The sequence below is a fragment of the Octopus sinensis genome, linkage group LG10 (assembly GCF_006345805.1).
Source record: "Octopus sinensis linkage group LG10, ASM634580v1, whole genome shotgun sequence".
NCBI lineage: Eukaryota > Metazoa > Mollusca > Cephalopoda > Octopoda > Octopodidae > Octopus > Octopus sinensis.
The window spans coordinates 24,811,344-24,838,310 of record NC_043006.1 but is presented as its reverse complement, the minus strand read 5'-3'; the positions used below and the strand labels follow the sequence as shown (position 1 = coordinate 24,838,310).

At 37.3% G+C, this 26,967-nt stretch overlaps 1 protein-coding gene across 12 annotated transcripts in view; it reads right to left on the bottom strand.

Annotated features, from left to right (window-relative positions):
• The window catches only part of LOC115216158 (sickle tail protein-like), a 460,762-nt gene that overhangs the window by 373,382 nt on the left and 60,413 nt on the right, over nt 1-26,967 (bottom strand). For 9 of the 12 annotated variants that reach the window (XM_036506378.1, XM_036506375.1, XM_036506376.1 and 6 more), the window contains exon 2: nt 24,514-24,977. The exons of 1 other annotated variant lie outside the window; for it this stretch is intronic. In XM_036506378.1, the coding sequence (XP_036362271.1) occupies nt 24,514-24,977 (464 nt within the window). The remainder of the gene's footprint in view (nt 1-24,513; nt 24,978-26,967) is intronic. 2 more of the 12 variants (XM_036506380.1, XM_036506379.1) reach the window with 1 other exon arrangement.

Sequence of the window (26,967 nt, the reverse complement as noted above, 5' to 3'; positions counted from 1 at the left end):
GAACTTAGCTTAGAGTATATATCATGTATTTTATGCAACTTAGGAGTTGGGTGACTTGCTTCATCATAAGAATCATTACCAACAAAATGTAGATATTGTTTTATCTTACAAAATTGTTTCAGAGACATGACAATTCCATAAACTGGCTGTTCAAGAAGAGGATGCTTTGATGAGTACATTTCCAAATCTGGTGCCTTTATAATACCGCCAAGCATGTTCACAGCAGAAAATAAATGCATTTCCCTATCTGTAACAGGGAGCCAATTCTTATCTCTAGGTGAAGTTTGTTGTGCAAATCTGTCTCACTGCAAACAGTCAACTAAATCATCATCAAAATAAAGGGAAAAAAATCAAGAGGAGTCACTTCAGATCAACTAATATTCCTGGGTCTCCAGTGAAAGGAATAGTGGAAGAGCAGGCACAAGATTATTTCTAACAGGAAGCTGATACCATTGCCTAGCAGCAAGTAAGGCATCATCATTACTATCATTATCATCATCATCGTCATCTGAGAGAATAACTTCCAGATCTGATTCACTTGCACTACAATCTGAGGGGTCAAGATTAGCAAATTCCATATCATCAATTTCACTGTTGCTGCTAATTTCAAAAATAAAAAGCAAAAATGCAAAATGGGTCCTTAGATGAATGACTGGTAAGTGCAATAATGTAAGACATGAGTCACATGACCGAAGTGGAGCATAAATTGTGGGATGTACTACCAGACATGACTAGGACAAACATACTTGTTTATGCCTGAAAAGCGCTGTAGAAGAGTTGAGTTAGACGAGATATTCTGTCCCAGCCATTATTTGAGAGAATAACTTTTAGATGAGATATTTCGTCCAACTCTGAAAAAGGTCAAACATGCAAAAACAAGACATCTCGCCATTGCTAGGAAAGGGATTAAAAAACTAGCCTCTATTTTACTTTATATTCAATGACTGATGTAAACAAAAACACTAACCATGATATTCAACAACCACACAACTGATGAATCAAAGTTGTTGACTGCAAATCAGTCAAGCTTAACCCTTTCGTAACTGTAATTATTTTGAAATGTTCTGTATTTCTTTCAATTACTTTAAATATAACAAAGAATTTAGTAAAACAATTTAGATATCATTCAGCTAGTGTTAGGAACATAAATTGTGACTAAGGTTTGGTGGAAGATTTTAATTCAAAACTTATGAAAACAAGACATTTGTACTACAGAGCCAGAGCCAGTTTCAGCCGGGTTGGTAGCGAAAGGGTTAATATATACTTGCTTAGAAAGAAAAAGGGAAATAGAAAACAGATAAGATGTGAAAACAGAGTAGATAGAAGAATGCAATCATGTGTTTACATCAGGTATTGTTCAATATCAGCTGATGTTTGACAGCCAGACCTGAAACTGAAACTAGCTTAAGGACTACAAAGTAGCAGACTACATTAGTAGTCTATGCTCTCTCTCTCTCTCTCTCTCTCTCTCTCGCATACACACACACACACACACACACACACACACAAATATGGAAGCAGTCCACAACTAAATCACTGTATGAAAAAAGAACTTCCCATCATTCCTCATGTAGTTCTCTATTGAAGGATCATATCTGATTCAATCTTTAAAAATAAATGCTATGAATTGATATCTTCAACTTCCCTCTCAGTTCATTCGGTTGTTAAATTAATGGCAATTCATTCCCATTGTTTTAGGGCCTATCTTCACAAAGGTGAACTGCTGGTATAACGCCTCTGAAAATAGTGAATCAATTGAATGTAAGGTCAAGTTTTATGGAGTGTATAAGTGTAGAGGTACTGGATTCAAATGTAGGGCAGAAGACCAGAATGAATATGAGATCTGAGATTGTCAGATGGAAAATGATTGTACAGAGGGAGTAAACGTGTAGTTTGGGTTCAGTTTCACTTTGGGCAAGTGTTTTTGATCGGCAGAAACTGTGTTGAAGTATGTAGTCCCCATAATCATCATCATCATTTGATGTATGTTTTCCATGCTGGTATGAGGTCGATGGCTTGACAGGAGCTGGCAAAACCAGGAGTCACATCAGGCTCCGTTGTCTGTTTTGGCATGACTTCTACAGCCAAATGCCCTTCCTAACACCAACCACTGTAATGGGTGCTTTTTATGTGGCACCAACACCAGCATTAGTGCTTCTTATGTGATACCATCACTGACAGGGTCACTAAGTACCTTGAAAGGCAAAAATCCCTCAAATGAGAGAGGAAAGTAGTATTGAATGGGAGTGGTTTTGTGCCAGTTGAGAATTAAAGGTATATTGAGACAGAGATAAGTGTCTTGCTGTAGAGTAGATACATGGATAGCCCAGTTGGAAAAGAAAGGTGGATGAGTTGGAGAGTAAGATAAAGAAAGTGATAGTGGGAGAGATGGTAATAAAGGTGCATCGGGACATACCCTCAGGAGATATTAGTAGGGGGTGAGAATAAATGAGGTAGTACAGAAGTTTGGACTAGATGAGTGGGCAGGATAGAGGTGGCTGTAGCAAATGATGGAATGAAATACAGGAGAGGCTCAGGGGTGGGAGTTACGCTAGATATGTGAGGGCATTGATGGTGATACCGGATAAGCAAGGTGTTAATGAGGAAGAACAATACAGGGGAGAGAAGGCACAAAAAAGACATGGTTTGTGGAGAAAGCAGGCAGGGGAATATTATGGAAAATGAATGTGGTTTGAAGTGGGGGAAGAAACATGACCGAGAAAGCAGGGTGTGTGCCTTTTCTGCTTTCAAGAAATAGAGAAGTGATGGGTGTTAGGGGATGAAATGTAAGGAGAAATGGTTGATGGGGGCAGAGAAAATGAAGGTGGGGATGGAGCAGAGCTCCTCACAGACAAGTATTACCAGGTGATTTTAGGATATCAATTCTGCTGTGGTGGACAGGTCTTTTTGAATACAGCAAGATTCCAGATATTTTGGTCCTTTGTCATCTCCCTCATAAATATCAGCATTTTCAACTCAGGTTTCAATACTTCATGCCATGTCTTCCTGGGTTTGCTACAAGAAACATCTGTGGTAGAAAGAATTTTGAAGGGACCAGTTGGGAAGGAGAAGGGTTGGAGACAAGAGTATATTTAGTGTCATGGGTATAGGAAGAGAGACAAGAGTTGGTTAGGAATTTAGAGATGGGTTTAATAGAGTAGTTACAAGTAGAGATGATGGAGTAGCTAGGGTTGTTGGGCCTATGAATTTGAGGGTGGAAAAAATGGAGGAAGGAGATGATATGGTGTTTGGTGATAGAGACCATCTGTTGATTGCTATGCTTATAGTGATTAGGTAGCGCAAAGTAGAAAAGGAGTTTGTCGAGATGATGCAGAGCTTTGATTGGTGCTATAGAGTACAACTTCCACCAAATCTCAAATATTTATAAAAATCAAAGCAGACTAAAGCAAATCAGTACATACCAAATCAGTGAAGAGATAAATAAACATTTGTAGATTTTTGAATGCCAAACAGTAACAGTGCAGACTTAATATTTTGGAAAGCCTAGGTGGCACTGGCAAAAACGCTAACACACCAGGTGAAATGCTTAACAGTATTTTGTTTGTCTTTATGTTCTGAGTTCAAATTCCACCAAGGTCAACTTTGCCTTTCATCCTTTTGGTGTCGATAAATTAAGTACCAGTTGCATACTGGAGTCGATCTAATCAACTGGGCCCCTCCCCAAAAATTTCGGGCCTTGTGCCTAGAATAGAATAGAATGGAAAGCTAAAGTTTGGAGCTCAGTCATCAAAAACATTCTAAAAACTAGAAGCATAGCAGTATCTAGTTCTCCAGGACATTGATATAAGTTAATTGTTTTATAATTTATTCAATAAAAAGTTAAGAGCTGGATTGTTAGGAAACAATACTTATCATAAAATAAATATTCCTAAAAAATATCTCCAACAAAGGTTTTTGCTTGTCACATTAAATTCTGTTTTCTCTCATCTCAGAACTATTGTATTTAAATTATTTGCTTATGCTGAACATCAGTTTCTTGAGATTCTACACTTTTACATCAACCCAAGTATACATAGTTTGACTGATCTGTGGATTGACCTCTTACCTATTTCTTTATTACCCACAAGGGGCTAAACATAGAGGGGACAAACAAGGACAGACACACGGGTTAAGTCGATTACATCGACCCCAGTGCGTAACTGGTACTTAATTTATCAACCCCGAAAGGATAAAAGGCAAAGTTGACCTCGGCAGAATTTGAACTCGGAACGTAACGGCAGACGAAATACGGCTACGCATCTCGCCCGGCATGCTAACGTTTCTGCCAGCTCACCTCTTACCTGCTAATTAAATTCCTTACAGGATGGTGGGATAGTGTATATAAGCATTGATTAAGTGTTAAGTGTAGTATTTTAGTCCAAATGTAAAATAATAATTCCTCATCTCAGGCATTCAGACAGGAAATTATTTTGTTTGGAATTTCCTGTCCATAATGGAGGACACAGAATTTAAGTTCTTGTTAGTAGCCCTATTATATATAATCTTTAAGAATATTAGCTCTTTATTTGTCTTGATTTGAATCATTACTTTACTGTTGTTATTGTATCAATCTTAAATGAGCAGACCTGTAACCGAAGACATTTCAGCCATGACTGTTCTGTATTTTTCAGAGGTATCTAAGACTACATTAGCTAAATTATCTTTCTATCTTTTAAAGCTGTGGAATGTGATTTGAGGGACATTTGGTTACTATTTCTAGCAGGTTAAGAGACAATTAGAGGCTACCGCATTAGCTTCATTGTTTTATGTAAAACAGTAGTTTAGTTAGAGTGGTGGTATACTGTCAACATAATGTGACAGTCCTCGTAAGGGAATTACACCACCGCTGTTTAGCACTAGGAAGCATCGACGCTTCCTGTCGGCTTTGACACATTTCCTGTGTCATTATATTTGCGAAGGGGAGGCAAGCATCCCCACCAGCTAGGATTCATACCTGAAGACATGCATGTTTCTGGGTTTTACCCGTCCTCAGTCCAGGATAGTGAGTCCTGCTAGCTGAGATGCCTGAGATTACTGCATTAATATTCCTCACACTTTCTGTTGCATTGTTGCTTTTTTATCCCATCCCCACTCCGACTTTTAGTTCATGCAAATGAAAAAACCACATTATTTATGGGCTGATCCAACACATCCATCTATCTACACATACACACACACGCGCGCACACACACATGCGCGCACACACACACATGCGCGCACACACACACACACGTGCACACACACACATGCGCGCACACACACACACATCATCATCATCATTGTTCGACCGTGGTCGAGACAATGGAATTTACCATGCTACACCAGACTTCACAGTCCATCATAGCATTACGGAGATCCTGTTGCTGGATGCCTGTATCCCTGGAGATTACATCAGGGTAGGAGAGTGTGTGCCCTCTGGTGTTGCAAGTAGATGGCTTCCAGAGGAGAAGAGTAGAAATTGCCTCGTTTTCAGCTCTACAACAATGTCCAGCAAACTGGACTCTCCTACCTTTCACAAGAGATGACACAGGTGGTAGTTTCCCATATATTTGCATTTTGGTTGGATGACGCTTCCACGAGAGATTTTGAGCTCTCATAAGGAGGCAAGTGTAGGTTCCATCTAACCACCTCTCAAGCTTCTTTGGTAACGTCCAAGTTTCTGAGCCATATAGTAGAATCGGTTCGACTGTGGCTTTGAAGATTTCAAGTTTGAAGTCTCTACTTAGATTTGATGACCAGATCTTATGCATGTCATTACAGGCTGACCAGGCCATACCACGCACACACACACAAACACACCCACACATAGAGAGAAACACCCGCCATAGAGAAAGGCAAGTAAAACAACAGATGGAGTGGGGGTGGGAAGCAGTGGAAGATATTAAAGCAGGTGACAGCATATCAAGGCTTTGCTCTGAAGCAAGAGGGGAAAGAAAAGTAAAACAACAGAGTGGGAGTGAGTGGCAGTGAAAGAACTGTTATCACAAATTGTATTTACTTTATTAGTTTCTCCCTCTCTTTCTCTCATACACACATACACATACACACATATGCATATAAAATCATACATATATGTAATTAAATATTAAACACTTATGATTTCAAAATATTATCGGCCGGCCACATAGTGTATACAAAAATGTTATGTAAACAATAATATATATAGTTTCACTTTTTCCTACCATTGTATTCCTTTTTCTTCACTTGCCCTTTCTAATTACAAGCTCTTATTTCCTTTTCCAAGTAAAGGATAACAAACATATGCACATGCACACACATTCATACATTCACACACGCATATGTATGCACATGCATAGGTGTTTATAAATATGTATGTGTATATAGGAATATATACACACAGACACACACACACACATATATAATAATAATAATAATAATTGTGTACAGTGCTCAGGTGCACTACAACTCATCTAAAGTGTATATATAATCAGGTGTAGTTTCGGCGGATTTCGGAAAGCATGAGGGCCTTAAAAGATGCAGTGTCATGGCAGTCAACAACTGACGCAGGCAGTTTATTCCATGCTTCAGCAACTCTAAATATACATACAACATACATATATATATATATATATGTATATATATATATATATACACACATATATATATACACATATATATACATATATATATATATTCACACACACATATATATATACATACATATATATATATACATGCACATATATATATATACATATATATACATATACATATATATATATATATATATATATAATATATATATATATATATATATATATATATATATACATATTTTTATTTTTATTTTTTAAAGTTTTTACTTGTTTCAGTCATTTGATTGCGGCCATGCTGGAGCACCACCTTTAGTCGATCAAATCGACCCCGGGACTTATTCTTTGTAAGCCCAGTACTTATTCTATCGGTCTCTTTTGCCGCACCGCTAACTGACGAGGACGTAAACACACCAGCATCGGTTGTCAAGCAATGCTAGGGGGACAAACACAGACACACAAACAGACACACACATATATATATATACATATATACGACATGCTTCTTTCAGTTTCCGTCTACCAAATCCACTCACAAGGCATCGGTTGGCCTGGGGCTATAGCAGAAGACACTTGCCTAAGATGCCACACAGTGGGACTGAACCCGGAATCATGTGGTTGGTTAGCAAGCTACTCACCACACAGCCACTCCTGCGCCTATATACATATATATATATATATATATATATATATATATATATATATATATATATATATATATATATATGTATATATATATATTATATATATATATATATGTATATATATATATATATATATATATATATTATATATATATATATATATTATATATATATATATATATATATATAGTTAGGAAGGGCATCCAGCTGTAGAAACATTGCCAGATAAGACTGGAGCCTGGTGCAGCCTTCTGGCTTCCCAGATCCCCAGTCGAACCGTCCAACCCATGGAGAACGGACATTAAACGATGATGATGACGATGATGATATATATATATATATATATAGTAGAAATATGTTATGAAAAGGAAAGAAAATACACGTGGAAATGTAAGAGTAAAATGTGAAAAATCAACGAAAATGCATATTAGTCAATCTAAATGTATATATTTGTCACTACCTGTCATAAATAGCCTTTTTCTATCTGCAATATGCATTTTCGTTGATTTTTCACATTTTACCCCTTATTATATACTCTTTTACTTGTTTCAGTCATTTGACTGCGGCCATGCTGGAGCACCGCCTTTAGTCGAGCAAATCAACCCCAAGACTTATTCTTTGCAAGCCCAGTACATATTCTATCGGTCTCTTTTGCCGAACCGCTAAGTAACGGGGGACATAACACACCAGCATCGGTTGTCAAGCAATGCTAGGGGGACAAACACAAACATACATGCACACACACACACACATATATATATATACATATATACGACAGGCTTCTTTCAGTTTCCATCTACCAAAAATCCACTCAGAAGGCTTTGGTCAGCCCAAGGCTATAGTAGAAGACACTTACCCAAGGTGCCATGCAGTGGGACTGAACCCGGAACCATGCGGTTGGTAAGCAAGCTACTTACCACACAGCCACTCCTGCGCCTATATATATATATATATCATCATCATCATCATCATCATTTAGCGTCCGTTTTCCATGCTAGCATGGGTTGGACGGTTTAACTGGGGTCTGTGATGCCGGGAGGCTTCATCAGGCCCAGTCAGATTTGGCAGTGTTTCTACGGCTGGATGCCCTTCCTAACGCCAACCACTCTGTGAGTGTAGTGGGTGCTTTTTACGTGCCACCTGCACAGGTGCCAGACAAAGCTGGCAAACGGCCACAAACGGATGGTGCTTCTACGTGCTACCGGCACGGGGGCCAGGCGAGGCTGGCAACGGACACGAACAGATGCTGCTTTTACGTGCTACCGGCACGGGGGCCAGGCGAGGCTGGCAACGGACACGAGCGGATGGTGCTTTTACGGCACGGGGCCCAGTCAAGGCTGGCAACGGACATATATATATATATATATATATATATATATATATACATTATTTAAAAGCAGCAGAAATATAAAAGCTGTTACTCAGAGTTTCACGTTCCTGTTCGTTGGACAAAACTGTCTGACAAATGGGAATGTGAAACTCTGAGTAACAGCTTTTGTTATATTTCTGCTGCTTTTAAATAATGCATATTACTCTACCTCTGATATTTGAGTACTCTTTTATCCACTTTGTTTCACATTTATGTGCTTACTCCAGTATATATATATATATATATATATATATATATATATTATATATATATATATATATATATATATATATATAATATATATATATATATATATATATATATATATATATATATATATATATATATATACATACATATATATACATATATATATATATATAAATAGATAGATAGATAGATAAAGAGAGAGAGAAGGAAAGAGAGGGGGAGAGCTGTTTACAAAATAAGTATATATGTGTATATATATATATATATATATATATATATATGTATATTTAAGTAGGTGAATGAATTATCCTATGTTTATCGTCATGGATAATTCGTTTAACTGATACCTGGGTAGCAAATTCACGTCAGAAAACACGGTTGAAGTGACCTGTCGAGGGTAGAAACTCCGGTTTCTTGTGTAGAAATTTGTGCGTTGTATATAAATGAATGAAAGAATGGAGTTGAACGAAGTTGTTAACAAAATTCCTTTACTCTCGACATATGTTTCGAAGACAGCATATTTTTATTCCTTCAGAATAAAAATATGCTGTCTTCGAAACATATGTCGAGAGTAAAGGAATTTTGTTAACAACTTCATTCGACTCCATTCCTTCATTCATTTATATATATATATGTATGTATCTACCTATCTGTTTGTTTCTATATATATAAATGTATATGTATATATATGTGTGTATATACATATGTATGTATGTACCTATCTATGTATATGTGTATTTGTATGTACATGTGTGTTTGTGTGTGTGTACACAAACATACATCATGTGAGGGATATTTTCAGCCAAGACATTACAATTGTATCTAATAATAATAATAATAATAATTAAATTATTGTATGCAGTGCTCAGGTGCACCACAACTTGTCAAAAGTGCATATAAAGTATATGCAGTAATGTATAAATGTCTGGGAAGTGAACACTGTATGAGTCAGATACATGCTTGCATGTGTATGGAGGGGAGAAAATCAGGTGTAGTGTTGGCGAATCTCAGGAAGCATGGAAGTTTTGAAGGATGCAGTGCTCCGACAACTAACAACTGATACCGGCAGTTTGTTCCATGCTTCAGCAACTCTCAGCGTGAAAAAATGTTTCCAAAAGTCATGGGAGCTGTGCTGTTTTCTGACTTTGTAAACATGTCCACGGGTGTTAGACAGGTGGAGTTTGAAATGGTGCTCAGAGTTATTGTTAGTAAGATAGTTAATAATTTTATGGGTGTCTGTCAAGTCAGCTGCCAGACGTTGGAGTTTCAATGTATCCATGCCCAGGGAAGTAAAGCGTTCAGAATATGGCTGATGCCTGATGGAGGCTATTCTCTTGGTTGCACGTCGCTGAACAGTTTCCAGACGATTAATATCCCGGGCAAGATAGGGGTTCCAGACTGGTGAGGCTGCACCATAGCTATATAAAGCCTCAGATAGATAGTCGGAGAGCGGCTCACAATGGACTTGGTAAGTGATGCCAAGACACCCTTAGCCTTCTTGGCAATTTTAGCAATGTGTTTTGTCCAACGCAAATTGCTGTTGACAAAAATACCCAGGTCACGTTCACAAGAAGACTTTTTAAGATTAGTTTTGTGGAGGGTGTAAGTAGACACTGGGTTTTTCCTCCCAAAATGCATTGGTGGTACATATGTCCACAGCCAGCTTGAGTTCAAGACAGGATGCCCCTGGGAGCTTCTCTATGCTGATGACTTTGCTCTATTTGCTGAGTCACTATCAGAACTTGAGGAGAAGTTTCAGGTGTGGAAACAAGGATTAGAATAGAAGGGCCTTAGAGTCGACCTAGCTAAAAGTCCTAATAAGTAGGAAGGCAGGCAAACCACAAATCCCTTCAGGTAGATGGCCCTGTTCAATCTGTAGAAAAGGCATAGCTAGAAACTCTATAAGATGTACCCTGTGTAAGCTATGGACACATAAGAGGTGCAGCAATATCAAAGGAAGGCAAAACTGGGAAGATAATGTAGGCTTTCCTATTTTTTTTTCATGTGTCAGTGTTAATAATTGTAATATCTCTGCCTGTATCTTGCTGTAACTTCATGTTCATGTTATCAATTTTTATGCACACAAACTTTCTCTGACATTCCTCTGCCACTACCTGCAGGGTTAAATTCTGGACCTGTTCTAATTTTGTCAATATCCAGACATGTATCTTTGCATCTTTGCTTGCAGTTAACCCTTGAACAAAAATCAGACATTTGAACATGCCCTGATTTATTTCTTTTAATTTGAATTTTTCGCATTCTCGACTGATGACTCCAGCATAGGTGACAAAATTTTTATCATTTTTTATTACTAAATTCAAATACTCTCAGCAAGTATTGGACAGGGAAGTTCTCTCACTGAAAATTTTCAATAACAATTTAATTGTTTCATCGAAATAAATCTCACATGGCTCTTTTGTCACAATGATTTTCAATGCATCACGTGTACAAGGGTAGATTTTAGTGCTTTTCTTTCTATTGGTGAGTATACATTTCACTATAAGATTTGTTCCTATGTACATTTAATTTAATTTTCTCGTAGAACATTTACTTATACATAATTTATTTTTTATTTTATTTAACATTTTAAAAAATTATAAATTAAATTTATACATACACACCCTCACATATTAACTTTACATTCGTATATTTATATGTACACACACACATACACACATATGTATATATATTTCTGTTAAGAATTTGGTGTCTCTACCCTATAATTACTTAATGCAATTATAAATATCTTTACTCAGGTATGTCAGCTATTGTAAGGGTTACACTGGGAATATTATTTTATAATCATTCATTAGCTATTGGTTTATTCACATCTTTCCTCTAGAATTATTATTATCATTATTATTATTATTATTATTATTATTATTATTATTATTATTATTATTATTATCCAAGGCTGGCAGAATCGTTAGCATGCTGGACAAAATGCTATTTCACCCGTCACTACATTCTGAGTTCAAATTTCATCAAGGTTAACTTTGCCTTTCATCCTTTTGGGGTTGATAAAATAAGTACCAGTTGAGCACTGGGATCGATGTAATCAACTATCCCCCTCCACCAAATTTCAGGCCTTGTGCCTATAATAGAAAAGATTATTATTATTAGGCGTATACTTGAATAGTGTCTATTTAATTTACTATTATTTCTATTTTATTTTAATTATACTTATTAAACATATATTTAATTGTGTGGACAAGAAAATCCTCTTTCTCTTTTATTGTTGATCAATCCATACTTGGATGTGATGATCTGGAAGATTTCCTCTACGCATAAGTCATACCTCTTGTCCCCAATGTCATAGGACTTTACTTTGCTAATTATTTCCCACTTCCGCATATTGTCCTTATTTTTTTTTTAACTTACAAATTTATTTACTTAGGCTTGTGCTAGCTATTTTCCTCTTGTCCTTAAAGGTATTTTCATGGTTTGTGCAATTTTCTGTAGTGCCTATATAGTAGTAATTTTGTCCCTCAGATACTGTCTCACACAAATATATTAGACCTTTTACTTTTCAAAAATGGACACCGGTCTTTCACTTCGCAATCACAATTTTTATTTTCAATTCCTTTTGTTGTTTCCTTATTAATGACACTGTGCCCATTTTCCTCATTATAGAGGTTATTTTTGCTATGTATATTTCCTACATTTTATATCTTAACTAGTGGTCTATCCCCTTGCTCGGTTCCTTACTTGTCTTAATGTTCAAATTGTTACTTATTCCATGCTTGTTGCTACCATTATCCATATTCGCATTGTTCATATTGTTATCATTGCTTTTATTCTTCCTATTCATCATAGGTTGTAGGTTTATGTTTTTCGTTCTCAGAGGGGGGGGGTACTAAGGATGACTTCACTTCTTTTGTTGGTTGCATATTTCGTATTATCATTATTTTTATTGTCATTTTGGTCATTAATCGAATCATTTGCCTTGTCCTTATTCTTATAGAAGTCATTTAATTATTTTACTACTTAGTGCAGATATAATTTGTGCAATGTTTCTCAAAACACAGAAACCTTCCCTTAATTTGCATATGTTAATAACTTTGTGATATTTGTTTTCCTCTGAAAAATGTTTAGAGACAGCTCTATAGAATAGTTTCATTATGTTGGTTTCCATTTGTTTTGCAAACGGAATTATGAACCATGCTATATCATCTTCATAGTAATTTCTTTTAGAGTGAATTTTTGTAGGTTAATTACATTTATGCATGTGGCGTAATGTTTTATGTAGTTGTTATGGATACCATCATTTAAGTTCTTGGTTTCTTCCATATATTTTTCTATCCTATTTAGGTTTTCATTTAAGCATTCACAGTTATCATTATCTTTTATGCTGTGTTTTGTTTTAGGCTTTTCTTCTATTCCCTTATCTTTTAAATCTTACTAGTTCCTTGCCATTTCTATTCAGTCAACATTCTGTCTAAAGTGCCATAGACAGGGACCAGGGTACTGGAAGATGAACAAGTCTATTTTGACTTGTAAAGTCTTCCATGTCCAGGTTAAGGCATTCTCACCAGGAAACGAGATACTAGGGACTTTCCTATTGTATGAGTGATGCATGGTGCAGAGTGCTGGACTGATCATAGGCTTTTGTGTGCCAAGGTGAATTTTGTTGTCAAGCCTAAGGTTAGAGCAAATAATGTCAAATTACCTTAACGGATTGATGTGAATAAACTTAAGATTCCATCAGTACGCAGTGAGTTTGTGAGTGAGATTAATAATTTGTCCTGTGATGGAAGCTGGAAGTCATTCAAAGAAAGAGTGTAAGAGATTTGTAGTAACATTCTTGGCTTTGCTGTAAAAAAACACCAGGATTGGTTTGATGATAATGATGAAGAAGTTAATCTTATCTTAGAGGAGAAGTGAAAGGAATTTAACATGTTGCAAAATGTTGACATATCAACGAACAGGACAGTGGCCACATATTTCAAGGCTGTAAAAGCAACAGTGCAGAGAGAGCTATCGATGATGCAGGAAAATTGAGTGATAGATGCGATGAAATCCAAGAAGCTTCAAATACTAACAATTCCAAACTATTTTACTCTCTCTTGAAAAAGGTTTATGGACCAGTTTCATCAAAGGTTGCATCACTTTGGAGCAAGGATGGCACAGAATTATTAAAAAATCCTTAAGATATTGTTGGGAGATGGAAAAAACATTTTGATGAGTAGCTCAATAGACCCACTGAAGTTGATCTCTCTTTTCTTGATAGTATTCTCGAGAGACCATTAAAACATCTTATAACAGAAGTTTCAAACCTGGCTGAAATAAAGGCAGCAATCAGGAAATTGAACAATGGAAAAGCCCCGGGTATGGATGGACTAGGTGCAGAGATATATAAATATGGTGGTGATATCTTTGTGCAATGTTGACAGATGTAATTCAGAGGGTTTGACAAAACGAAGAGGTTTCTCCAGATTGGCATGATGCAACTATGAAGATACTCTATAAATCTAAAGGTGGAAAGGATGTCTGTCATAATTATCACAGCATCTGTCTGTTAGCTGTTGCTGGAAAGATTCTCTGTAGGGTAATGCTAGATAAATTGCTTCTGCACATTGCTGATGAGGTTCTACCAGAATAGCAATGTGGGTTTATGGATAGTAGGAGTACTATGGATATGATATTTTTGGCTAGACAGTTGCAAGAGAAGTGCACCGAACAGAATATGGGCTTATGCCAGGTTTTCATTGACCTAACAAAGGTGTTTGATTCTATCAATAGACTTGCACTTTGGAAGATCCTGAAAAAGCTAGGATGCCCTGAAAAATTTGTGAGAATGCTTAGACAATTTCATGACAAGATGGAAGTGAGAGTTAATGTTGGAGGTACATTAGATCCAATTTCTGTAGAAAATGGTGTAAAGCAAGGTGATATTCCTGCCGCTACACTGTTTGCTATATATTTCGCAATAGTCTTTCAAATAGCTTTTAAAGATTGCCCTGAAGGGGTCTATATAAGATATAGGACAACAGTTCTGCATTCTCACCTTGTTGAGTTTCTGTAAGCAGATGATTGTGACCTGTTGGCACATTCTCAGAAAGATTTCTGCAGCATGTCAGTGTTGGGTCTCCCTCCAAGATGTATGTGGAACCTTTTATAACTGTGAATGGTCAAAGGTTGGAGACTGTACCTAAATTTATTTATTTAGGAAGTACACCTTGAGCACTGCTGGTCTTGATGATGAAATTTCATACAGAATCAGTAGGGCTAGCAGTGCTTTTGGTAGGCTTGATAGGCATCTGTGGAAACAATATATCTTCACAAATTAAAGTTAAAGTATATAACACATGTGTCCTCCCATCTTTGCTATATGGAAGTGAGACATGGGTTGTTTACTGTAAGCAGGTAAGGCAATTGGAACAATTTCATCAATACTGTCTGAGAAAAATTTGGGGTATAAACTGGAAAATGGCCATTAGTAATGAGGAGGTGCTTGAGAGGAGTGGCAGTAGAAGTATAGAGTCAATGATTTTGCAAAGACGTTTGAGGTGGGGGGGACATTTTGTAAGGATGAGAGATGAGTGACTGCCCAAGCAGCTATTGTATGGTGAGGTGGAAGATGGCAGGAGGCCAGCACATAAGCTTAAACTAAGGTTTAAGAATTGCTTTTAAAATGTTCTAATTCAGACAGGAATTGCAGCTGGTAATTGGGAGAGAGAAGCATAAGACCATGATGGATGGAGAAGGATAGTGCATGATGGTTGTTCAAGGTTCGAAAGGGAGAGAGTGAAGTATGAGAGAATTAAGAGGAGGCTTAGAAGCGGGGAGCCTGTGGAAAGTGAGAGAGTGTTGCTTTTTACGTGTGTGGTTTGTGGGCAGAGGTGTTTGCCATCAAAATTCTCATAGAAATCGACCCATGATATACAATGATGTGACTATTAAAATTCAAAACAGAAAGTGTGTAAAATGTGAAAAGGTGTCTCTCAGTTGGAGGTCTAAAAAGACATGTTAAGAGAGTGTATATGGTGGCATCTGTTTTTCCTGCCAGCAGCACAGTCGTCTAGTATGTAATAAAATGTGTAAAAGCTTGGCCGGGCTTAAAAGTCATATAAGGGCATCACATGGCAACAATCATGAATCATTTCAGTAAGTCTTCTTGGCAATGGCTTTTCTCATGTAACGAGGATACAGCTGTGTGATTATATATATATATACACACACACACACACAAATAATATACACACACACAAAAATACACAATACACACATGCATCAAAAAAAAAAGGTACATATACACATACATATGTAGGTATATGTATAGTCAATCAGGTGACACATGAAGGAGTCATACCCAATGACTGATGTAGCAGCACCATAGTCAACTGCTACAAACGTAAAGGTGACATTTTAGATACAAATAATTACAGAGGTATCAAGTTGTTGGATCAGGTAATGAAAGTCACAGAGAGGGTCATAGCCCAACTACTTAGGGAGAGTGTCAGTTTAGATGAGATACAGTTTGGGTTCATGCCAGGGAAAAGCACCACTGATGCTATATTTCTGGTAAGACAGCTGCAGGAGAAATACCTAACCAAAGATAAACCTCTGTACCTACCTTTCGTTGACATGGACAAAGCCTTTGACAGGGTTCCCCAATACCTTATCTGGTGGTCAATAAGGAAACTAGGGATAGATGAATGGTTAGTGAGAGCTGTACAAGCCATGTACAGGGTTGCTGTCAATAAGGTGAGGGTTGGCAATGAGTACAGTGAAGTTTCAGCCCCCTCTTATTCATCATAGTCCTCCAAGCAATAACAAAGGAATTCAAGACAGGATACCCTTGGAAGCTTCTCTATGCTGATGACCTTGCTCTAATAACTGAATCACTATCAGAACTAGAGGATAAATTTCAGATGTGGAAGCAAGGACTAGAATCAAAGGGTCTTAGAGTCAACCTAGCAAAAACCAAAGTTTTAATAGGTAGTAAGGCTGACAAACCACTACATTCAGATAGATGGTCCTGCTCGATCAGTAGAAAAGGTGTAGGTAGAAATTCCATAAGATGTACCCAGTGTAAGCTATGGACACATAAGAGGTGCAGCAATATCAAAGGAAGGCTAACTAGAAAGATAGTTTTTGTGTGTGGCAAATGCTCAGGAGCAATAAACACTGAAAATGTGCAGAGAACAGTTTCCATCACATTCCAGGGGTAAAACTACAAGTAGTTGATAGGGTCCATTACCTAGGTGACCAAGGTCACCTAGGTAATGGAAGTAGTGGGGGTGGATGCTCTGAAAGTGTAGCTGCTAGAATAAGAAGAGCTCCTACCTCTGTTGGTGACAAAGGGCTTCTCACTCAGAGTAAAATGTAGACTGTATGAAGCATGTGTGTGAACAGCCATGCTACATGACAGTGAAACATGGGCTGTACTGCTGAGGACATATGTAAGCTTACAAGGAATAAAGCCAGTATGGAATGCTGGATGTGTAAGGTCAGTGTGATTCCAGCTATAAGCACTCTCAGAGAAAAGTTGGACATAAGAAGCATCAGATATAGAGTGTAAGAGAGACAACTGTGCCTGTACAGTCACATGTTGTGAATGGATGAGGACAGCTGTGTGAAAAAGTATCACACCCTAGCAGTTGAAGGAACCTGTGGAAGAGGTAGACCCAGGAAGAGGTGGTGAAGTATGACCTTTGAACATTTGACCTCTCTGAGGCAATGACAAGTGACCAAAACCTTTGGAGATATGCTGTGCTTGAGAAGATCTGGCAAGCCAAGTGAGACCGTAACCATGGCCTATGCCAGTGCTGCATAACCAGCCCATTTAAGAGTACCCTTCAAAAACTGGGGCAATAATCTCTGCTTGCGGAAACCTGTTGAGGCAAGTAAAATCATTGTCACGGCTGATGGTGGTACCATCTGACTGGCACCCGTGCCAGTGGAATGTTAAATGCACCATTCGAGCATGATCGTTGCCAGTGCTGCCTGAGTGGCACCTGTGCAGGTGGCATGTAAAAAGCACCATTTCAGCCGTGCCAGTGGCATGTTAAAACACCCGCTACACTAACAGAGTGGTTGGTGTTAGGAAGGGCATTCAGCTGTAAAAGCTTTGTCAGATCAGATTGGAACCTGGTGTAGCCTTCTGGCTCACCAGCCCTCAGTCAAAGCGTCCAACCCATGCTAGCATGGAAAGCAGACGTTAAATAACAATGATGATGTATGTATATATATATATGTGTATATATGTTTGTGTGTGTGTGTGTGTGTGTGTGTGTGTATACATATATATATATATACATATATAATATATATATATATATAATATATATATAATATATATATATATATATATATATAATATATAATATATATATAATATATATAATATATATAATATAATATATAATATATATATATATATAATATATAATATATATATAATATATATAATATATATATATATATGACTGGGCTTGATGAAGCCGACTGGGCTTGATGAAGCCTTCTGGCTTCACAGACCCCAGTAGAACCGTCCAACCCATGCTAGCATGGAAAACGGACGCTAAACGATGATGATGATATAATATATATATATATATATTCGGGGAGTGGTAGGTAAAGAATGCAAAGAGTCAAATACAAAGAACTGACAGGAAGGTCAGAAAGGCTTTTGAATGAAAAGCACTCTAAATGTTGAGGAGTTATTTGATGGTTGGTCATTTGTATCATTCATGGCAACATGGGTAAACACACACACATCATCATCATCGTCGTCGTTTAGCACCCGCTTTCCATGCTGGCATGGGTTGGATGGTTTGACTGGGAACTGGCAAACCAGAAGGCTGTACCAGGCTCCAATCTGATCTGGCAAAGTTTCTACAGCTGGATGCCCTTCCTAACGCCAACCACTCCAAGAGTGTAGTAGGTGCTTTTTACGTGACACCAGTACAGGAGCCAGTCAGGTGGTACTGGCAACGACCATGCTCAAATGGTGCTTTTTACGTGCCACCAGCATGGGAGCCAATCAGGCAGCACTGGCAATAACATATATATATATTGTGAAGTATATTTGCCACCTAAATGTGGCGGACCCAGAGAGGGTGATGCTACTGTTTTTTCTAGCCCAGGAAGACATCTCCTCCAGATGGCTAACGGCACACTGTGTCTGATTAATATTTGCCTTACATGATACAAACAGATTTCCCTTCACAAATACTAATTAGACACAGACAGTGTGTCGTAAGCCAACTGGAGGCTATAAACAACAGTAGCATCTTCCTAGGGCTATAAACAGCAGTAGCATCGTCCCCTATGGGCTTTCCACATTTAGATGGCAAATATACTTCACCATTCTGTGATGCTACTGTTTACTTCTCGCTCAGTGATTTGTTATTGCTTCTTTCTCTTTTTTGAGATCACCGACAGTTTGTGACTGGAAAAAGCACATAGTATTTTGCATTTAGAATGAGTTCTCATTGCTAGCTGGTGATTATCACACACAGATGATGGGTTACGATTCAGAAACCGGGGTTTGTGTGTATCTTGTAAGGCTAGGGATGTGAATGATGATTTCCCTTTGCAAATACGTATCAGACACAGTGTGTCATTAACCAGCTGGAAGAGATGTCTTCCTGAGGCTATAAACATAACTAACTCGGGAACTTTATGATACCACCTCATATTTATATCTGTTTCAGTTTATCTACTTGCGTGTATGTTGAAGTGAATAACTTATGTACCTGTATTCATGTATGCACATCTATAAATGTGTAGTGATCTACATTTGTATGTATATTTGCATGTATATGCATAGATACATGAGTGTTTATTACGTGGTGGGGGTGTATATCAATATACACATTTGTATATCTATATACAGTGCATCTACACACACATGTGTATGTACTTATATACCTTTGTGCCTGTATGTGGGTGCTTATATATGTGTGTGTAGATACAAGGACGTGCATGTGGGTGTTTGTGTTTATCTTTCTGTACATGTATATATGTGTGCATTTATTCTGGTTTAGATGTGTGTGTGTGTGTGTGTGTAGACTAAGGGTAGAGTTTTTACCCTCAAACTATATCATAGTTCTGCATGTAACCAATATGTATTTAAATGCTTTCTGCAATAAATTTACACTTTATTTAATTTTTATTGGCTCAAAAAGCAGAAGCAAGGCCATGTAGGGGGACAGGGAGTTATGTACAGGGAGGATGGTCATACAAAGAGTACAGGTCATTTCTGGTCAAGAGAGACTTTGAACCGAGCAGTCGTCGACATCTTCACTATCTCGTCCGGCAGCTAACATGATGCATGAACACTCTGCTTTGAAGACAATACTTCTCAAAGCAGAAGCAGTTAATAGCTAATATGTGTCTGTGTATGTGCATGCATGTGTGTGTGTGTGTGTACTTTTAAAAATTTTTTATTAATAATCAATAGAAGTTTCAGTGTCACTCAAGGGCTAAGCATTTCATGCATTGCCTTGTTACTCTGTAACTTCTGATAATTGTAATCATTAATAAAAAAAAAACTTATATAGACTCATGTTTTGAGTTTCACTTTCCTGTTTGCATCACCAAGACATACATGTATGTATAAAGTGTGTGTGTGTGTGTGTGTGTGTGTGTGTGTGTGTGTGTGTGTGTCTGTGTGTGTGTGCATGTGTGTGTGTATGAGGTGGGTACCCAGAAGTAACTGGAAATGTTCTCTGTGTGACAAGTTCATTGTAGTTCAGGCTTCCATTGGTAGAAGCCACTTGATGTGACCCTCAGGCATCAGTCTGCCAACTGGCATTGTCCAGTAAGGTCATACTGCCACATGTGCATCTTTGTTTTGCAGTGTTTCTCCTCTGTTCATCGATTTAGTGTGCTTCCATGAAATTCTGTTTTCTGCTGGGGAAAACAGTGGCCAAAACAATTGTCATACATCAAACAGCTTTCAAGGACGCTGCCATGAGCAAAACACAAGTTTATGAGTAGTTTTCACACTTTAGGAATGGTCACTTCTCACTTGAAAAGCAACCTCTATGTATGCATGTACATATATACAAATATGTATATATGTACTTAAGAGATTATTTACATCTAGAATATGCTTCTCTTTCATTCAACTCTGTTGAATGCAGCATTACCTAGGAGGATTTGATGTCATCAGACAGTGTTCAATGACCATTGTATGTTTTGAACCTGCACTATAACAGTAGGCCAAAAGTTGTAACAAATCAATGCTCATTAGCTCCTCTTTACTTTCAGCTAAATTACTCTCTCTTGCACTTTGCAAAAGGCTAGGTTTTTTTGTTGTCTCTCTCATCCTGCACACAACTACCTTTTACTCTTTTCTCCTTATTCCAGTGTCTGTAAGTATTCCCCATACTAACTGGATAAAGAATCCTCTACAGCCAAACTCAACTGGAAATAGCTATACCTGCCATTCTTCTCCCTGCCATCTGTAAAAGGTTCAGATACTTTATGCACTTCCTTTCAGAATCTTGATCATACCATTCTTCCCATAGGTCTGTAATGTTGATCAGGATAATTTCCTTTGCTTCTCTGACCTCAAAACTATGCCCACTCTCAGGTTTGTCTAGATGACCTTAGGAAGTTACAGCTTTTCCTCTAATTTTCAAATCCATTGATTGAGCCTCTTACAGCGAACTGATTGTTCTTTTTGCTGTAATCAATAACTTTTCTCTTTCCCTCATGAACTAAATTTATGGTGTTGTTTTCCTTGGTTATTTGTGGTTCTTGTGTCTCTCTTGCTCCAGGGTATGATGTTACCTGCATCTCCTTTACACCTTGACAAGATGTGTAGATAGAGGAGTGAGTGGGTATGTTCATGAGATTGCAAAAAGAGGGAGATGGAGGGGAGGTGAATGTGGGTAAAGAGGGTGTGTTGGGGAGATGGGATGAGGGGGTGGATTTGTCAGGGACAGGTTGTGTATGGGAGCATAGACACAAGCACATACCTTTATAGCATTGATCTTACTTAGCTGGATGGGTCTTCTTTGGCACAGCAAATTGCCAATTGTCTCAATTCATTGTCATCTTCGTGTGAAGATCATTTTTCACCACTTCATCTAGTGTCTTCCTCTTCCACAGATTCCCTCCCCATTCAGAGACTGGTACTAATTTATGCAGCTGTCTTCATCCACACGCATTACATGTCCATACCAGCACAGTCTTCTCTTTTGCACACTACATCTTATGCCTCTAATACCCATTTTTTCTCTCAAAATTTTGTCCTACAAGCACAGCAGCATTGCATATCCAGTGGAGTATGCTGGCTTAATTTCTTTCAAGCCTTTGCATGTCCCCTTCATTCTTAGCTTGTATTTCATTACCATGTAGTATAGCTGTTCATACACAGGCATCATACAATCTGCCTTTTACTTTGAGGGAGAAGCCTTTTGTTACCTTACAAAGGTAATAGCTTTCTGAACTTTGTCCAGCCAGTTCTTATTCTTGCAACTATGCTTTCAGAATATCCTCCTCCACAGCTAATTTGGTCACCTAGGTAATGGTAACTACCTACTGCCTCTAAAAATCCCCTGGGCATTTGAGGAAATCTATTTTCTGCGTGTTCTTAGTGCTTACAGTTCCTGCACATCTGCCACATACAAAGACTACTTTCTCTATTAACCTTCCTATGATTCCACTGTTCTTTTTATATGTCCATAGCTTGCATTGGCTACACTGTATGGAATTTCTACCTACATCTTTTCTACATATTGAGGAGGTTCATTTCCATGAAGGGATTAGTAATTTTTCTGTGTTCTGCTTACTAGGACTTTGGTCTTTGCTAAATTGGCTCTAAGGCCCTTTGATTCAAGTCCTTGCTTCCATACCTGACATTTCTCCTTTAATTCTATTGGAGATTAAACTATAAGAACAAGGTCATCAGCATAGAGGAGTTTCCAGGGACAATCCATTTTAAATTCCTCTGTTATGGCTGGGATGACTATGATAAACTAGAAGGGGCTGAAAACCAATCCTTGGTGAGCTCCTACCTGCACACTAAGTTCGTTGCTATACTCACTGCTGATCTTCATCTTAATGACATCATCCCTGAACATGGCTTGGACAACTCTCACCAGCTTGCTTATCCATTAACCACCAGATGATGGAGTGAGGGACCCTGTCAAAGGCTTTCTACATATTGATAAATGTCAAGTAAAGTGGTTAAGTTTTGTCTTACTAGGAAGAAAGCATCAGTAGTGCTTCCACCTGGCACAAAATGAAGCTGCATGACATTTAAATTAACTCTCTTCCTTAATTAGTCGAACTATGATCCTTTCTGTAATTTTCATGACCTGGTCCAGAAATTTGATACTTCTCTAATTATTTCTATCTAAAGCATCTTCTTTACTTTTGTGGCGGTTGAAAATAATGTTGCTACACCAGTTGTTGGGTATAACAACCTGATTAACTACATGGATTACTAAGTCATTCACCACTCCACCTCATATTTTAAGCATATCAGCAATAAGTCCTGATGATCTAGGAGCTTTCCTTGTCTTTCTTCATTGCTTTATCTATCATGCTGCTGTCAACTCAGACAGCTGAGCCACATTAGGAACACTCTCCCTCTTCTATGCATTCTCCACATTTAGCAGCCTTTCATAGTGGCATTTCCATGCCTCTTTCTTTGCAAGTTATTTCTAACAGGCTGTTTTTTTTTTTTGCTTTCTGTCCAGACCTCTATCCTAAACTTGACTCACCTGAGAGAGAGAGAGAGAGAGAGAGCTAAGCAGATAATTGAAACATGTGATGATTTCCATAGTAAATATCCTCCTTGAATCTTTATCCTCTGTAATTATCAGAAGGATTTCCATAATATCAAATTTTCCTAACCCTCCCACATCCTTCACACAACTAAAATCTTCAGATATATAGACAGGTAGCAGGACAGGAAAATGAAAAGACAGAGGAAGAGGAGAAAGAAACAGTGTGTGTGTGTGTATGAGTGTGCATGAGAGAAAGAGAGAAAATCAGATAGATAGATAGAGGAATGGAGTAAAGATAGAAGAAAGAGAAATTTATAAAGAGAAAGGAAGATTCATTTCACTGTGTGTGTGATAGAGTGAAAGTAAAAAAAAAAAGTAGAGGGTGTAAGAAAAAGAGGTTGAGAATGAGACAGAGAGAAAGCATGAGTGAAGGAGTGGGAGAGAGGGATGGAGAATCTATTGACAGTAGCTTGAAACTTCTTATCTCAGTTGATTATCAATCCCCACTCACACTCTACCTAGCTCCACTCAGCTAACATTAAGTAAAGTAAGCCACCGCTCTTATTCCAGAAGTAACATAATTTATCTAACACTTATGGCAGATCACCTTACATATATAGGGTTACAAATAAGGTTATAGACTGATTTGACATCTGCACTGAATGGTATTAGATGAAGCTACTGATGATGATGATTGTGGTGGTAGTGATGATGATGGTAATGATGAAGATGGCTGTAGTAGTGATGATGGTGAAAATGATAGCAATGGTAATGATTGTAAGGGTAAGATGGATGATAGTAATCTGGTAGTAATGAATATAATGCAAGTGATGGGAGTAGGGTATTCCTGAAAGTAATGTTAATATAAGTGGCAAAATATAGCTGTGATGCTGTTGATGATGAGAATTATTTTAGCTTTGGCAAAAATAACATTATGTAACTGAAAAAAATTGTAAAGAATTTCTGTGCAAAACAGAGCAACTGTAAATAAAATTGATAAAATAAAAATAAGTAAATAAAGAATAATCAAGTCCAAGACTTACATCATCACTGCTTTGGAATGAAGAATTTCCATTGAGAGAAAGTTTTCGTGAGTGACAGCATGCCACAGCAGCAATCTTAGCTGCTGGAGGAGACTTTACTTTTGCCTGACTTTTGTCTGTAGCAGGTAATCCTGAGTTGCCTGTTGATGAATCAGAGACAACAGATGTTGTAGTAGTACTGGTGGAAGTAAAGGAAGGTGAGGAGGAGGTAACGATGGTAGTAGAATTGGTAATGTCATTAGTAGTGGTAGCAACAGATAGTACACTACCACTACTATTATAACTATTAGTGTTGCTATCTAGAGGTAAGTTATTGCTACTGACAACACTGACTGTGGTAGAAGATGCAGAATTTATTGGTGTTGTAATAGTTGTTATTGCTGTTCTTGTAGGCTGATTTTCCAGTAAAGGTATCAACTCAGGTTGTAAAACTGTCTCTTCTCCTTCACTATCTGATGCTGACACTGCAAAACAAAGTTATACATTGTATACAAACAAATTTATGCAGGCACACACACACACACACACGCATGCATGCACACACACTTTCACACACAAGCATATGGGGAGTAGAGAAAGAAAACAAAGTATTTTTAGTAAATGAAGACGGAAGAAATAAACTCCTATCTTTAAAATTCAAAGAAAAACTACTTGAGCTTTTGGTTAGCAAATGCAACCTTCACTTCATAAATATAGTTTGAATGTTTTCAGTTGAACATGTATTCCTGCTTTTAAGCAAGACCCTATCTGGCTTACTGTATATTTATATCTTAATCTATATATTTTACTGCTAATACAATGTTCTCTGCTCCCTTATACAAGCAGACAGTTTAAATCCACTCCCTTGTTTAAATCTTTCATCATTAGACTAACACTGACTAGGAAATCTCCCGCTGTCTTGATTTTCTTTCCAAATACAAGCATTTTCAACTAAAACTCATTAGTAACAGCTCTAAACGTATCATGACTGTTTAATTTTAATGCAAAATAAAATAAGGTATATGCAAGTAGCTACAGAATAAATATATAAAATCAAATTATTCAAGACATTTAAATTTGGATGAAGTAGAGGTATAGCATGAGTTGAGATTGATATAGACAGGTTTTGGATTTAGATATAGTTGACTTTGGTATTTACAAAGTGTTCTTAATTCCAACAATGAAATAGAAGTTGTATATATACAGTGAAAGAGAGATGTGCTCCACAAAATACTCTCTTAAAGAGAATTCAAACTTTTAATCATGTAGATAGTTTAACATTAAAATAATCTAACCCCTGTGACAGATATTTATACCACTGAATAAGAAATTGACTGATGAGGTGAGTTAATAAGAAAGTTTAATATAAAAATTAATTGTTTTGCTACCTAAATGAAGAAATTTTGGTAAAACATGTTTTCTATGAGCTAAGCTCAATGTCTAATTTCTCCAGAGCCAATTTACAGCCAGTTACTTGTATTTGATATATTGACCCACCCACCCCCGTGTTGATCCCAGCAAAACTAATCTCAGAATAGTGAGATTGAAACTTAAGACAGCTAGGCCTATACAAGATAATGTCACATTAAGTAATCTACACCATAATACTTTGAAAGGGGTTATATAATGCAAATATAAGATTTACTATTTTAATATTGGTTTCTTAATTTGACAAAACTTTAAATTTAAATAAATAACCAGAAACAAGATTGTGTAGTATTCACACCAATCTCAAGTATTAATAACACAATTGAAGCAAAATACCTTTGCTTAAATTACATCCATTCCAATATTATAACACTAAATGATAGCAAGTACTAGTAAGCAAGAAGCAATAATAGTTGACTTCTCTTCAATTGCTAATGTACTTAAGAAATGCAAGAACATGAAGTCTCATTTTCTCAATGTTAAGCTTTGTATCTGAATAAGAAACCATTACAACAGAACAGAAATTATAATAAAATGCAATGTAAAAAATGATTTCCTAATTATACATATAAATTTGAAGTATTCTTCCAAAGGTTACTGGAATCTGTTATATTACTTTTCTTTCATCATTCATCATTGTTCGACCGTGGTCGAGACAATGGAATATACTATGTTACGCCAGACTTCACGGTCCATCATAGCATTACAGAGGTCCTGTTGCTGGATGCCTGTATCCCTGGAGATTACATCAGGGTAGGAGAGTGTGCGCCCTCTGGTATTGCGAGTAGATGGCTTCCAGAGGAGAAGAGTAGAAATTACTTTTCTTTAGAGATATCCACCAGTAGCTAATTATTCTCATTAACCTCAGAAGAATGTTTCAAGACTCTGCCTCATGGTACAAATTTTACTTCAGAACTACAAGTCAATGAAAATCCCCAATTAAACTGCTCTTGTTGATAGCAATAGTAAGCTGCACCTCCTCATGGTAATGATTTACAGCTAATTAAGTATATTAGCCACATCTACAGCATGAGTTACAAGATTCAA